The 16,553-nt window shown below is 39.1% G+C and overlaps 1 protein-coding gene across 1 annotated transcript; it reads right to left on the reverse strand.

Moving 5' to 3' along the window:
* Positions 1-3,888: 3,888 nt before the first annotated feature.
* Positions 3,889-13,148, reverse strand: LOC115384415 (leucine rich adaptor protein 1-like). The gene is made up of 2 exons (XM_030086685.1): positions 12,711-13,148; positions 3,889-4,827 (listed from the first exon to the last, which is right to left on the reverse strand). The coding sequence occupies exons 1-2, from the start codon at positions 12,924-12,926 to the stop codon at positions 3,943-3,945; spliced, it is 1,101 nt and encodes a 366-aa protein (XP_029942545.1). The 5' UTR covers positions 12,927-13,148; the 3' UTR covers positions 3,889-3,942.
* Positions 13,149-16,553: the final 3,405 nt, after the last annotated feature.

The following is a 16,553-nucleotide window of genomic DNA, read 5'->3' on the forward strand; positions in this document are numbered from 1 at the left end:
GAGATCCCTTTCAGCCCCGATTGGCTGCAGCACCCTGCAAACCTGGGCTCAAGAGAGTAGCGCAAAGTGAAAACCAGTTATTTTGCTCCAATTTTACTGTGGCCAAAGTATTCCTACTTTTTAAACTTTTCCACATTTTGTGAAAATACGTGATGATGACATATATTGAATTATCTTTCTGCCTTTTGCTGCAAGCCTCTTTATAAATGCCAAGGGAACAGCTGTGATGGACCATACATCACAATGGTTTTGTTGACACATATGCAATTGTATTTTTTTTTTTTTTTTTTTTTTTAATTTAAAAGCATAATTAATACACCCTTTCCTGCTGTCATGGTCATAATAGTTTGACATTTCAGAGTTGGGTGTGATCCAGAAGACTGTATGATTTTTGGAAAAGCTTGAGTTTGGGAATGGCTGACGTGAAGAGCAGCTTTTCACTGGCGCTGGCACGGCGTGTAACATTGTTTTATGTAGCCACTAAAGCGAGGAGCCTGCTCAACCTCATTGTCATGGCAACCCGTGTTCACGTGGACACCCACCAGTCTGTGTAATCATGCAGTTTGTCTTGCACCGAGAATAGCTTGAGGGTGCGCACACCTGAAGCCAAAGCAAACACATCATGCACTGCACTGGGCACCTGAAAACTGCTGAGCATCGGCGGGACAGAATAGATGTACTTCAGGGTGCTGGGCTGCCAGGTTGCATTTTTCTTCAAAACCCTAAAAAGATTTGTGAAGTGATGAGAAGTTACTTTTCACTTTGATTAAAAGGGATTTTCCACAAGCTTGCCAAGGTTTAGTTACACGTCAGTTTTGACTCATGCACACAGTAATTGTTACCCCTCTTTAAAAAACAATGAAACCACAAGAAGCTCCCTCTGGAAACCCACACTGTCAGCAATCATTAAATCTCTGTCAAGGAGTGGCTAAAAAAAAATCACAGATTATAAGTTTCCACTGGATAAATCCTGGAAAAACAAATTATAACCATCATGAGCTACAGCATATTTTTGGAAAGACACATTACAGGTTTATATGTTATATATTTTACAGATTTCTTCCCTCCACACATGTTTTTTTTTCTTCCATATGCCTTAGCTAATTTGGAAAGAAAACCACACACCAGCAGGGCAGATGGCTTTTTTTTTTTTTTTTTGGCAATGTTGCTTTTACAGCCAACACATATAAGGAAGGGGGTTTTCAATGACTTCACTATGATTCAAAACATAGAATGACTTAAGTAAATGTACAAAAATGGATTCACCCTGTACTTGTATTCAAATGGAGAAATAAATGGTCCCACTTGTCCAAGAGTCCAAGGTTGAGTTTAAGCACACTTTCCTTGCTTGTTTCCATGACTGGCCCACAGTCCCTGTTCCTGCGGTGCCTGGTTTATGGTGCCGTCTCCAGTGAGAGAGCATTGTGTGTGTGTAATGTGTGTGTTGGCACAGCTTTAACACTTTCATCAAACCACTGGAAAGTATTGTGAAAAGACCGATGAAGAGGAGAAGGAGGAGGAAGAAGAGGAGGAAACACTTCAGTGGCTCAGACAAATGAAGACACTGGCTTAATGTCTTACTGCAGCTGCACAGAGAGAAAGAATTTCTTTACAGTAAAACCTGGCAGGGTGAATGAAATGAAAGAGGTTGGGTCGCCGAACTCCAAGTCAAGACGTGATACGTACTGCCACACTACTGCAAGCAAAAAAACCAGGAGATTAATGGGCCTTTTGTGTACATCTTTAGATCTTGAGTTCAGCTCACAAAAAATGAGAGCAAAAACAAAACTGTTCCATTTAATACTTTTGTTCAGTATAATTACAAATTTGAAAAGTATCAACATTCTTGAAAAAGCTATATTGCGTCCATGTCAGCATGAGAATATTACATGCATATTGTTCCCGTTTGCTCTACAGGCCCATCACTGATCATATCACACCCAAATCCAAGCCAAGCAGTCACAAAAACATTAACTGAAAAAAGTATTATCATGCTGAACTTTTAAAGGATTTTTTTTTTTTTTTTTTTTACATTTTGACAACTTATAATACGGTTGGTTGTAATTTCAGACTATGTAATCTTGACCAGACACCTTTCACTGTGTCTGCATCATTTACATGGGTCACTGCAAACTGGTATAATACGTAGCATTACTGTGAAGAGTGAGGAAAAAACAAGAAGACCTTCTTAAAACCTTTTGTTATATCTGTTCTTAACTGAACTTCAAAATGCAGCTGTGCTCAAGAGAGCAGCTGGCATTTACCCCATTCTCTCACAAACACCCACACACCAAGTAACACACACACATTTCCTTGGCAGCAGTGATGACATCTATTGAAGAGCAGGTTTTATTATTAGATTTCATTTGCTGAGAGCAGACTGCTTATGTAAGCCAGCAGACAGGCTTTGAGAAATATTGCTTTTTTTCTCTCTGATTGTGTTAGGTCCTCCACGCAACTCTCACAGATCAACCAATAAAGCTTTCGGCATGCAACATCCACCCAGCCAACAAGACATGTTTACTGATCGTCACTCGTGAACAAACAGACTGTTGGTCTAACGGCTTGTACACAAAAAGCTGAGGCCAGGAGGCAAAAGGAAATTCAAAAGGATTATCATATCAACAGTGCAGTCATTTCATCAGGGGAAATACAGGCATATGTAGGTAAGGTTCACACCAATCAGGCACAACATCAGCTTCGAAGAAAAACTAACACAGGGTTACCTTAACTGTCCGAACAAAAAGAGAATATTCAGCCATATTCAGGAATTCTTTACTACCAATCACAACTATTACCTGATGCACAGAGTAGCGGTATTGTGATTAAGTAAATATACAATATTGCAGAAGGCTTGCACTGAATTTAAAAGCTTCACAAGATCACAAATGCTAACAGTGGTACATTGCTTCAATAGACAAAACCTCAACTAATCTCAGTGCTTTGTCTTTTTGTCATTTCTATCAGTTGATCAGGAATACTTTTGAACATTAAACTTTATAATAATAATAATTATGTGTTCATTGCATATGCTTGTGTTTTTTTTTTTAATATTTTGCCTATTAATGTAATTCAAACCAATGAATGGGTTTAGTCATACTGACCATAAATAAGGTTCTATACAAATTTATGTAAGATTTCAATGTGAGGCTGATAAACAGATTTGGTTTCATATATCTCTAGGGCCTTTAATGCAGAACATTTGGCTTTATCAGTGCTGTTGATAATTTTTCAGTCTGGGTAAACTACACGAATGTTATTATCACATTAAGGTCTTAATTTGTAACAGGAGTAAACAATTATTAAATACGAAGCTGTAAAAAAATGCAAAAACAAACAAATATAAAAGATGTGAATTGTAATTTCAGCTAACCCATTGAATGCTCAGTGCTCAATGACTTCTAATATGTTTGCAACTGAACTTCAAAGCATTTTTTTAAAACAGCTCAAATCAAGTTACATTAAAAGTTAATTCTGAATTCCCATTGGTTCCTTTGATAAAGTCATTTTTTGAATAACCACATTTTGAAATAGTCTTTCATCTCTCTGGCAAAATGTCTCAATGTGCTTTATTTTTGCAGATAAAATATAATGAAATAAAATAAAATAAAATAAAAGAAAGTAATCAGGGACTGCTCGTAACATCCTGAGAATCAGTATGACACACAGGATTTTAAAACTGATTTTCCTATGTTTGTGTGAGGCAACCCAGTTTGGCTAACAATGGTCAAAGTCCTGTAATGTGCATCCATCTTAGTACTGACATCAATATTTAATAGAAAGATAGTGCAGTCACAGGAGAGACAAACAGAACCAAAGCATTATTGTCTTTCAAACCCACCAAAGAACAAATGGTCTTTCTCTAGCTTTCAGTGGGCTTGGACACTCCAGGGGGAGGGTTCAGTAGTGGATTTGGTCCCCTCAATATCCTCTTTATTCTTCTTACAAAAAAGTCACATCTTCTTGAGACTGCACCCAACGCCAGTGAGCGTCATATTCCAGATGCATTTTTCCATTCATTTTGCATGTCTCCAAGTCAATCTTGCCATTTTTGTACGGTTGGAGTTTGGGGCTCTGGCCGAGTTTGGGGTGGGTCGGGCTGCCTGTTTGTGTGGTCGGTTTCTCCCGGACCCCATTAGCCTTAATGGCTTCTGCCAGGATATTGTCGTTAAAAACGGGGCTTCCCTTGGCCGTCTCCGGAGCCTTGGTCCAGATGGGAATTTCTTGCTTTGGGGCCACTGACTTGGCTTGGGGAGAGCCAAAAGGAGCTACCAGTTTCCCAGTTCCAGTTGCCCAAGGCCCACAGACAACACTACTAACCCCTTTGCCAGGTCCACCTCTAACATCTGCTCCATTTGCAAGCCTGGTACCATTCTCATTAATCCCAGCCCGATTCCCAGTCTCAGCCCCAGCGATTGAACCAGATTTCACCCCTGCTCCTGCCACAGTTGCTGATGCAGTGTTTGCAGCCCCGGGTCCACTTGTTGTCCGGCCCCCAGCAGTGGCTTCTGATGCCAGCGGAGTGGTGGAGCAGATCACTGACTCCGAGCTGGAGGGGCAGTACTCGTCCATGTCATCCGCCAGGGTGTCCAGGTAGCTGCCGATAGAAATGTTGTCTAGCTTGTCATTGGGGTCCTGCAGGCTGCTCCACGAGCCTCTCCATGAAGTGTCAGGACCCTCGCCCAGACTGTACTGGCTGCTGGTCAGGCTGCTGCAACGGCTTGTTAGTGTGCTGCGCTCCTCCAGCAGCCATTTCACAGCCTCGATCCCCTCGTGGACTGTCAGCAACTGCTGCAGGATTTTTACATCCACTGAGCGTAAATGAGCCTGTGGACACAAAAAAAGATGTTCTCAGTTTAACAGGAAGATGGATGGCACAGCTCTTTTCTCTGTGGTACTGATTTGGGAGTGTGCAAAGTGCAATGAAAAAAAAGCAGTATATTGCAAGTGTTTATTTCATACTATGAAGATGTTTTCAGAAGTTGACAGGAAACCCTATCAAAATGCAAATTGTCACAATCAGAAAAAAACAGCTGTTGATAATGTGATGTTGTGCCTGTCAGGAGCACACAGCTAACTGATGAACAAGAGGAAAAAATGGCTGCGCTCGGGGGAAATTCCTCTCCAGAATACATTTGCAGGGGTCTTCAGTGACGGTGAGAAGGTGAAATATGGCACCAACAGTCACAATTGTGACATGCACTAGTTTCTGCAGAGCACAGAGAATTCCTCTTTCTCATATCTAAAGCTTGTGGTTCCTCTGCATTACACAGCAGAAAGCTTCATGGTGAATGAAGAAAAGAAAACTTGGGAGTCAGGGGCCTGTCTTTTTACAACATACATAGTTCTTTAGCCTTTTCTTTTTTTTTGTAGAAAAAAGATAATTAAAAAGGAAGTATGTCAAAATGGTGATATATGATGTGAACTTGTTATATTAGATTTTATGAAAATACAATTCTTGATCAAAGCCACAAATTAACAACAAGACAGGCAGTTTTATTAACCACCAGCTGCACAAAGTAACAACAACAACAACAACAACAACAACAACATGTAAATTCTCCAGAAAATTGTCATTAAAAAATGTGCATTTGAAGAGTTAAATTTGCGTGATTGTGTGTGCTAAATGCAAAATGTGTGCTAATTAAGGATCCATTATTTGTGTATCGGTAATTGTTTATCGGTAGATTGCACACATCACCAACAAGTGTTGGACACCTCTTCTTCAACTTTTTTCGCTATGTTGTGTATATCTACAAAGTTAAGAATGCAGGGAAGGGTGGGGCCGTGAGAGTGGGAGTGGCTGCATGTACGACAGAAATGCACAGAAACTTTTCAAACTATTTTAATGCAAAAAGCCAAACTGATATCAGTGATGTTGTCTTTATCAACTGCAAATTTTAGGAAAATATCGATATACCATAAATTTTGATATAATATTACTCAGCCCTATATCAAACATCCTAAAACTGGCTGGCTGGGTTTTTTGCAATTTGCTCCTGCTCAGGCATCAGTGGGTGGGGCGGGACCTCAGCTTCCAGGATGGCGGAGGGGAGATTGGGGAGCTGTGTGTCCGGGATAGATGAACACCCTACTGCTGTGGTAAATTACTTTTGCAGTATAAACATGAACACAAGTTGCAACTACTGTGCTATTTTTACTTGCCATGCCTCTATTCCAGTCACAAACGGTTTAGCATGGAGCAAAAATTTTACTATTATAAACTGTGGACTATATAAAGGTAAATATTTCAGATTTAAATCTCAAGAAGAGTCATGCCTATTTTCTTAAAACCATTAACTAGAATGTTATTACAATAAAAACAATAAACAATGCTTCATTGATCAGCAAAGTGTGTGCAATGTTAAGGTCGGAGGGGTTTATGTACGTGTGTCATCACAACACAAGAAGAGGATTAAAAATTTCACACGCTCATTCAGAATAGAAACCTTATGTACATTTACTGGTAAATCTGTTTACTATCGTGAGGAGTGATATAAATAAGAAGACAAGATCAGCAGCCGCAGCTCTTCGTCTTGGAGGCTTTTAAACTTGCTGGCATCCTGGCACACAGACATTTGGTGGGGTTCAGGCTTGAGGTTTTTGGCTGGCAGAGAGAGTGGCTAATGAGCAGGGCAATAAAAGTACCTCCATGCATGTCAGCGCTGAGGTGGCATAAAGCTTAGGAAGCTTCACGCTCCACCAGTCTGTGAACACTCCGCCCGTCTGAGAGTATAGACCAACTAAATTCATTACTGCTGTCACACCTTAATGTTTTACTCATTAGTCTGTGGTGAAGCAGCAAGATAATCATGTGGTCTGTGATTCTGTAACCCGAGAAACCAAAATTATACAGATAAAGTAAGAAACCACTCAAAAAGTAGACTAAAGCAATTTTAGGTCTTCTGAACTCTCTAGTGGACTCTTAATCATCTATGAATCAACTGTATTATCACTACAACATGAAAACAGTGTTTCATTTTGCAAAGAGTGTAGAAGGCCTTCATGACTTCCTTGGGTCGACCCTGGAATCCATCCAGTTGGACATTTGTGCTAAGCCTGTTTTCATGTGGGAATGTCTTTCTTTCTCATTTTTAATATTTCTGTACTTATTAGGGCCTTTCTTTGTGTGATATAGTCATACTTGTGTATAACTCAGCCAAAGCCATCGATACACAGCCTCACAAATTCCAGTTTGTCTGCTCGGGCATAAAGCAAAGCACCATCTGGCTGATCCATAGGACTCCTGGAAAGCTCATTTTCCTGGATTGTATGTCTGGTAACATGGTTTGTGTATGTGTGCTCTCCACAAATATCAGCATGATTATTTATAATAAATCTGCATATAAATCACAGAATTTAGGATGCTACTAAGTAAATTTCTCAAAAAAATCCCCAAGCTGCCATTGGGACTACAATGTGAATGGGGGAAAAATAACACTCATCAATTAATTTAACTGGAGTAAATATTAACCATCAAAAGTTTTAAATTCTTCTCCAGTGAGGATCTGTTTTCTTTGATCACTTTTAGAACCTTTTCAACAATATATGTATACAGCTGCAGTTTTTCAAACTTCTTCATGAATGAAATCATTTGGGCTTGTCATTTCTAACACTGCAGCCTCAAAGTGAAAATCCCAGCGCAACTGATTTTGGGCATTTGAATAGAGTTTATATGTTCTCATTTTCTTTGGTCCTGGAGACTTGAGTGTTCCAGAGGAAAACGTATGAAAATATGCAGTTGAAGTCTGCAGTCTAGGACCGATACAATGAGCTCACCCTTATGTTAGCATGGAAATTTTAACAGTGCAAAGAAACTAAATTGATACACACTTCAGAAGGCAGACAAAAAACAGATGAGTAAATGAAAATAATCCATTACACTCAGGAAAAAAAAGTAGAACAAAAACAAAAAGGTTAAAGTGAAAACAAAACAATGTGGAACTTGGAAAAGCTATTGAAAAGTCAATCCACATCTTCTGGATGGACTGACAGATTCCAGCAGACACCAGTAACTCACTGACCACCACTAGATGAGCACAGTGATTTATCTCAAGGTAATAAAGGAATACTTATCCACAGAAATATATAACAAACAAAGGGAACATACTATTTGGGTTGATAGGAAATATCCATGTGCAGGTTTTCTCCGGGTAACCTGCGACACTGTGATGAAACTCTAAATCGCCCTTTGGTATTATGAATGTGATTGTGACCCGGTTTGCTCTCTGATGGAGTGATGCTCCATCTAGGCTGTACCTTACGGTTCACTCTTTGTGAACTGGGAGAAGATCCAGCACACCACATCCCAAAGTTAGAGTTATATTGAATAGGAGGGTGATGGATGAACAACTTAGAGACACTTGAGAACTTACTATCTATTCGGTAAATTAAAAAACCACTGTTGTAGTCCCCACATACAAAAAAATCCCCAAAAAACAAAAAACATTAGGCGCTGAGGATCACAAAACCCTCTAGAGACCTGGGCTGACAGCAGCGGCAGTGCTTGAGTGATCTCCCCCGCATGAAAGATTTCAGCTGTCGGTGTGTTTTCTTCTCAGACTTGGACAAACCTACGTCTATCCACTTTAAAGCCGAGGATAAGACCGTGCTGACGGAAGTAAAAAGCAGCTTTGCATCCAGTGATTACATATTGATAGCTGGAAAGCTCAGTAGAATGGACTGTTTGACTGTAGTTTTTCTTAGACACATTGTGAAGGGTAAGGAATTTTGATCCAGGGTTTTGTATTTGTATTTTGTCTTTCTATACACAGTGTGAAGGACCTGTGAAAAGCAGATAAACCATACAAAAGTTTACTCAATCACATTTACATTGATTGTATCTGTGTTCACCCATTGCACGTGGGTAAGCACAGATAACTTGTCTTCTTTTGTGTTGTTTTTTGTTTCTGAGTTAAAAATAGTCTACATTCAGGACACATTTCTACACGTTGTTAAAGACTGTGCTGTGCACACCAAAAAAGTAGTTTTGAGAGAAAAGGGGATCTGTCAGACAACAAACGAAAGAAAACAGAGTTCTGAAAGTAGATCGCTGAAATCAGAAGAGTACACCATCACTAACACTTTCCTTGATGCCATAGATGAGAATCATTCTTTTCCTTATCAAGTATTTAGTAGCTACGATAGATGTTTAGGCTTTTGAGAGGGGTTTTTGTTTTTCACGGATATGTGACATTGATGTCTCGAATGCATCAAAACACAAACATTCCCTGATGATACTCTAAATTTTGTCACCATATCCACAGTGGAGTGGCATCTGTAGTGCAGAACCATGTGGTTTCACCATGTGGTGAAAACAGCTTCCCAGTGTCAGTCAGACGTCTGAGAGCTGAATCACTGCCAGCTGAGAGGTGTATATTATATCACACACCAGCAAAAGCAAAAAAAAAAATACAGTCCACTGCCACCCCACCCCACCTCCACGCAGGCAATAACCCTAAATTGACTGTGACATCTGTGAGCAGATAGCCAAGCAGGCAGGCTGACACAGAAAGGTAAGATTCAACAGACTTGACTTTAATTTTGCTCAGCTGGGCATTCAATAACTGACGTTGCGCTGACATTCATCTGCTTAGGGGTGGACGGGGGGGTCCAGACGAGAAGATTTTTCAAAGTTGACAGCCGTTTAGTTTGATGATCTATTTGCGCTTGAAGCCAATAGCAAACATGTGTTGGGATATGCAGAAAACTGTCAGTGGAAACATGTAATGTTAAACAAATGCAACATGGCATTCTGTTCAGCATGGTGGTGACACTTTGATAACTTCCCTAAACACACACACACACACACACACACACACACACACACACACACACACACACACACACACACACACATAAACACACAGCTGAAAAGTCACACTGAATACCCATCCTTGATCTTACAGTTGACGGATGCTACAGGCCATCATCATTAATCTGTGTGGTTATGGATCCAGAGTAACAGATTAATGAGGAACACAAACCCAGGAATATCAAGAATAACAAGAATCCAATATTAAACAGCTATTTAAGACCTTCCTTGCTAAATCAGGTTCACGGGTTTGTCAGCCTAACAGAAAGCGATGGGAAAGTCCATGAACTCAGCCTGACTGAGTGCACGGCTGTGTGCACACACAAGCTTTTCCGTCTCTAGGCACTCTGCACATGCATTACTGCACATCTTACTAAGCAGATTTTTGTTGAAAATGCAATCCTGACATTTCTTCAGCACTTTCATTACAGCACAACACTCTCACAGATGAATGAAGCAAACCCACACATGCACAGGGCAGAGCAACTGCACTTTGCAAAAAGTTTCACTCCTGTCTAGTTAGGCTCAACAAATTACAACAAACACATTTTTAACAACATCCAGATGGTGTCTGAATACAACGTTAACAAAACATGCACTAGATAAGACTTTAGCATAAATGTGTGATACTTCTCTGAAAGTGAAAAACAAATTATCCCACTTTCACGACACCCCTTATGACATTTTTTTTGTTGTTTTTTTTGTTGGTGAAGTGGGAGTGAAATCCACGACATGAACCTGCAGCCCATCAGCCTGCCACCTATTGATCTGTCCACTACTTCTACAACATCAAACATAATGTTGCCCGAGACTGGAGTCACTCCCAGCTGATTATGGCTGTAAGTATGGTCCACTGTGGACACATCAATTGTCCCTCACAGGGCAAACAAAGGGACAAACACTAACATACACTCACCTCAAAGGGCAAACAAAGAGACAAACACTCACATGCACTCACCTCAACAACTAGTGGCAGCTTAGAGTTACCAATTAACCCAAATTATAGGTTTGTGGACTCTAGGAAGGAGCCAGAATACACAGGTACTGTAGACTGCTGCATTACAGCAACACCCCTTAGCTATTGATGGGAAGGTGGGATTCTATATAACTAAGAACAGATTGGATTAATGATACTCAAAATAAAGTTTATGAAGTTTGAGGAGTTGTGTAAGTAGAGTGTTAAGCTTCTGACAAAGGAAGAGTGAATTCACCTCTGTGGACTACAAGGACTATATAGGAAAATATATTGCAGTCTCTAACATGAAGAGAGGCAGCTTGATTTATTCAACAAAAGACAAGCAAAGCTCCTGCATTTCTTCACACACACACACACACACACACACACACACACACACACACACACACACACACACACACACACACACACACCCACCACCACCAGACCTCCCCCATGTCCTCGTACTTTACGTCACTTCATACTCATATCAAACACAACTGTTAGAGCTCAGAAAAAGTTTAACTTCAGGCTCCAAGAGTTGTGCCCTGCTATGTTTTGTCAACTGGACTGGAAATTTGACTCCCCTGAAAATGTCACAGTGTAGCATAATGTAGCATAATGTAGCAACATGGTTTTAAATAGTCATTATTCCGAAAGTTGAACACACTGTTTTCCTTTTCATCTGTGACAAACTGAAGTTATTTGCTACATTTTTTTTCCATTTTCAGTCACAAAAATAAAACTACTACCTTTTCATTTGGATGATGAACAGTATGATGATAATTCACAACTCCAACTACAGCTCTTCAGGGTCACTAGTCCAATTCAAGGCAGACAGAGAGACAGATAGACAAAATAATGATAGTTTTTTTTATTTATTTACATTTCTGTGTTCAATTTATTTTCAATTCTGATAAATGGAACCCCTTTATTTGTGTTTTCATTTTAGTTTTAACTCTTTAACTTTTCTCTCATTGGCTTAATTTCCTGTTTGTTCTTTAAATGGTGTCGGTATTGTTATTGTTATTGTATCTATGTCAAAAATAACTTTCATTGATTGTCAGTTACATTTTAATGCACTTGTTATGTTGTACTTATTGTTCTCCTGTTCTGTTTAGAGGTATTATAGTTTACTCAATCACTAATCAAGCACAATACATTTCTATCACTTTAATAAAAGATGCTTCACAATTAATTATGAACTGTTTGATTAATTAGAAAAACAATCAAACATAAAAGATGAGAGAAGAATACCATACTGTTCACTGTACTGGGTAGAGTTACAATTGACATTAAGAAAACATTACAGTTATTAAAATATCTTAGCAGTGTACTCACATTTTTTATTTAAAACATAAGGAAATGCAAACATTACATAGAGGGTGTAAATGTCTAAATATCTGACTATAGAAAAATAACAATTATTTGAGATCCAAATACATAATAAACCAGATATGTCTGGAGAAACTTTGACGAGCTTCCAAAATTAAGTATTTTCTCATTTTGCAAGAATTCTGGCATTTCAAAGTGCACTCCAGTGGGAGGTCTGAATGTTCAGCAGGGGCAGGAAGGAAGTCCTCTTGTGAAGTTGAGCATGCTCATTTAATCATCACTGTCAACAGATGCACCATGGAGTTTCACTGTGCATTAACTGAACTCATTCATTCAAAACCAAGTATTTCAATCATTCATCTTCTCACTGTGGATGTGTTCAAGCCTGTGCACACCTTTCTGTTTTCCCTGACTGTTGGTAAACAATTTGCTGACAGGTGTAGTAGTGCTGTGCAGTGGAGCAGAGGGTCTACATGCCATGTCTCATATTGCTGCATCACTTTCACAGCTGTGTGTGTGTGTGTGTGTGTGTGTGTGTGTGTGTGTGTGATCCTTCCAGGAAAAAAAAAACAGCATGCCAGACTCCAGCACACACTGCACTCTTACCATCTCCAGCCTGAGTTTCCTTATCTTTTCATCTAAACTCTTCCTGCCGGTCTCTTTGATGGTCTCGTGCGCGTTGGGCAGCTTGGCGTCTCCGCGGAGAGAGGACGCCTCTTCCCGCATCCACCTGAGCAAACCCTCTGGAGTCTTTCGCCCGATTTTTATCTCTATGTCTTTAAGATCCGGGATGGACTCGCTGGAGGTGCCTTCGTCCATCATGTTGGTTTATTCCCACCACGAAGGACAAGACAAAAAAAGAACTACGTCCTTGTGGTTGTTTTGATGCTGTTGCGTGTCGAGCTGTGAGAGTCACTTCCGACGAGGTTGAATAACATCCTATGCGACTCCTGCGGAGTTGGACTGCGCCAAGAGAGGGAAACAGTTAACACTGCCTGTTTATACCAGGAGAGAAATCCTCCGTTAACCTGCAGGCTGCTCCATCTATCTCACCCCCTGACAAGTCAAGTGAAACCCCTAGAAAGGGGCGACCGCCAAGCGGAGGCTGAGAAGCTGTATTCCAGACTGTTGCTCCTGGTCCCGGCGAGCTGGCTCCTCTGAGGGGGGGTCCGGAGTCCTGTGGATGGACCCGGAGGCTGGAGCACACTGCGCAGATTCCACCTGCATGATGACAGCGACCAGCAGCCGCAGAAGAGGAGAGGACACCCCCACCCTCCCCTCCCACACCGTCAAGTCTCACGGAGAAACACGGAGCTGCATCCGGCGGGCCTTTCAGTATAAAAGCTGCGCGACCGCTCAGGTAGACATGGGTGGTACAAACTATCAAAACAAAACGGGAACATACAGTAAGTTAGTTAGTATTATTGTGTTTAATTCATGATTATTTTATCACATTGTTTTATAGGCATTCATTTATTTATTTGATTTTTCATCCGTTGTTGTTCTGTCAGATTCGTTATTACTACGCCTGAATTAAAGATTGTCTTACTTTTTAACCCTTTTCAGACATGTTACATTAGATATATGTGTAATAATTATATTTCTATGTATATAAGTATAGCAAATATGTTTTTTAAAAGTCAAATTAGTTAATTTTCAAATTATTTGAGATTGAGATTTTTTTTTAGATTTTGAAAGTTTATTTTATGCATTGAACATGAAAACAAAAACAATAGCATGCAATGATTAATTTATTCAATAAGGAGCGGGAAGAAGCTCAATATTTATTAATCTTTTATTTAATCTTTTTCCTTCCACAATTGCTCGAGGGGTTTACGGTTAGAATAAGAATAAGAATAAGAATAAGAATAAGAATAAGAATAAGAACATCCAAGTATTTTGTTAAAACATTATCTTTGGTTTTTGTTTTGTAACTGTTGCATGCTTGGGCGCTTGCATGCTTGATTTCTTAACCCAAACTGTTCCAGTGTTTCACTCCACATAATGAAATGCAGAATCTTTTTTCTGTTTGTATGGTATTTGTTCATTTTGAAATTGTTTCCCCTTCTTAGCTGATACCCCCTTTTTCGATTTGAAAGCAATCCCTGCGTAATTTGTGACAAATCGTAGTTTTTAGCTTTGCACATTTGTATGGTTTGGAATCCCACTATATCTGTAAATATTCGTAATTTTCCCTGATAGAAGAGGGTGTGAGCACGATCCCAATAACCAAGATTGTGAATAACCCTTATTGCTCTTTAAAAAAAAAAAAAAAGTATATATATATATATATATATATATATATATATATATATATATATATATATATATATATATATATATATATATACACACACACACACATACATACATGCATACATACATATATATATATATATATATATATATATATATATATTATTGAACATTTTGACTTCCTGTAGTTTTTTTCCCCAGATTCTACACTTTAACTGAAACATGACAAGACAATGGAACAGTGTAGTGATTTATGAAAAGCTTCGTGAGATTTTGCTTTGTGTCTGTTTGACATGTGATTTCAAGTTAATTTCTTCATTGATAAAACTTATATCATATCAACAAATTCTGAAAGCACTTTTTACAGACAAAAACACAACTAGTCAACATATGTGAAATGTGAAGGTGAAAATGAAAAACTCCTGGAAGAAATGTATTTTAATAAAGTTCAAAACAGTCTATCAGATTGCATTGAAGTATCAGAAAATAATTTATCCAAAGTATTGTAAAAGCAGAATTACTGAAACCAAAGTTGTAGTCTACCTTTATTAGATTCTGGAAGGCATCACTGAGAAGCTGTTCGGATGAGAAATAGCTTCAGCAGAGTAAAACATGAAGACTTTGTTCACTTTTACACAACAGATGTCTGCCTCTTTAAAGACTACCACATTATACAGAAAGATTTTCCCATAATAGGCCAGGACGTTCTCGTGTAGAACTGCGGCTGAGATAATACTCCAAGGTGAAGTTTGTGTTTAAGCAACTGTTGAACCACAGAAAGTGGTTCAGCCTTGGGATAAAAGGGATTAGATACTATTCTCACTGTAAAAAGACTTGGTCCATTACACGATTAAATGAGATACAAAATGAGCATGACTGTGTTTCCTTAATTCTGTAAGACATAAAACAGATCTATATCAGGACATCGTTCTTGCACAAATCTAACAAAAGAACGAAAAAAAAAACCCCAAAATAAGGCACATCTTTCAAACAATCTGTTCTGTGTTATTTTCTGCATCGCTCACTAAGAGACACAATATTGGCACATTCATCTGTGTGATCAGCACCAGGAAAAACCTCCGAAGAGCTGAAGAGAGAATTTTTACCGTGAATACTTACTCAGACTGCCAACACAGAGCTGACAAACAGTGGAAATTCTGTCCTCATCAAAACCAATGAAGTGACTGGCAGTCACTGGGGTTTCTCGAAAAGGTCTGTCTCAGAGGAATACAAGAATTATGGAGTCTAAGCAAAGGAGGGGGGATGAAAATGAGTCTCAGTAACAAGATGATTTCATGTATGGAAATGGATTAAAGCAGTCTCTTTTCTTTCTGATATGGTATGAACATAAGCTTGAAAAGCAGACTACAGCTTCTTTTCTTTATTTTGTGTTACAGAACATTGGATACAGGTTAAATTGTAATTCCACGCACCCTTAATGCTTTGAAAAGTGGATATCCACAGATAAGAGTGTAGCAAAAGCTGGAGAGAGCTCAGCTGGGAAGATCTGGATGGAAAGGTATGAACTCTGGATTAATGGGGCTTTCCTGTGATCCGAAGATCTTTTGTATTCAGTGTCACATCTCATGAGGGGCACCAAGTTTCCCAGCTACACTCCTGTCAGCATAAACATTACGTCTCTCCAGAGAAGACTTTAGAGAACTTTGATGCTTGATTGCAGCTCAGTCTTTGTTCTCATTAAACTGCACCGAAGTAATGTGGAAAAAAATCCTCACATGATGATGTGCATGAGAAAGTGGGCTACTGTTTCGTCGTGTTGCTCTGTGCATGATTTTCTTTCACTCAGCTACATTAAACATTCTGACATATGTGACTATGTGATGTAGGTTGAACTACAGTATAAGTTGAACTTAAACTTGTCATTACAAATCTAAAATGTACTATTTGAGAATGTGACATGAGGTTTTAACAGTAGGAAGAAAAGTCAATGAAAAAGCATTGTCTACATTCATGACATTGTTTCAAAAGCTGGATGCTAATGAAGTCCTCAGCAAATCATGGAATTACAAAAATATGACAACAAGTGACAGTAACCTTACCACTGCAGCTGTTTAACAATGCTTTTTCCCCCTGAAGAGAGCAGGTTATTTATTCAAAACAAAATCCAGCCTAAATAAAAAAAATGTCTTGCATGTTATCAACAAGAGGAAGCTCAGCAAAATGCTGTGCTTA

The sequence above is a fragment of the Salarias fasciatus genome, unplaced genomic scaffold, assembly GCF_902148845.1.
Source record: "Salarias fasciatus unplaced genomic scaffold, fSalaFa1.1, whole genome shotgun sequence".
In the NCBI taxonomy this organism is placed as follows: Eukaryota; Metazoa; Chordata; class Actinopteri; order Blenniiformes; family Blenniidae; genus Salarias; species Salarias fasciatus.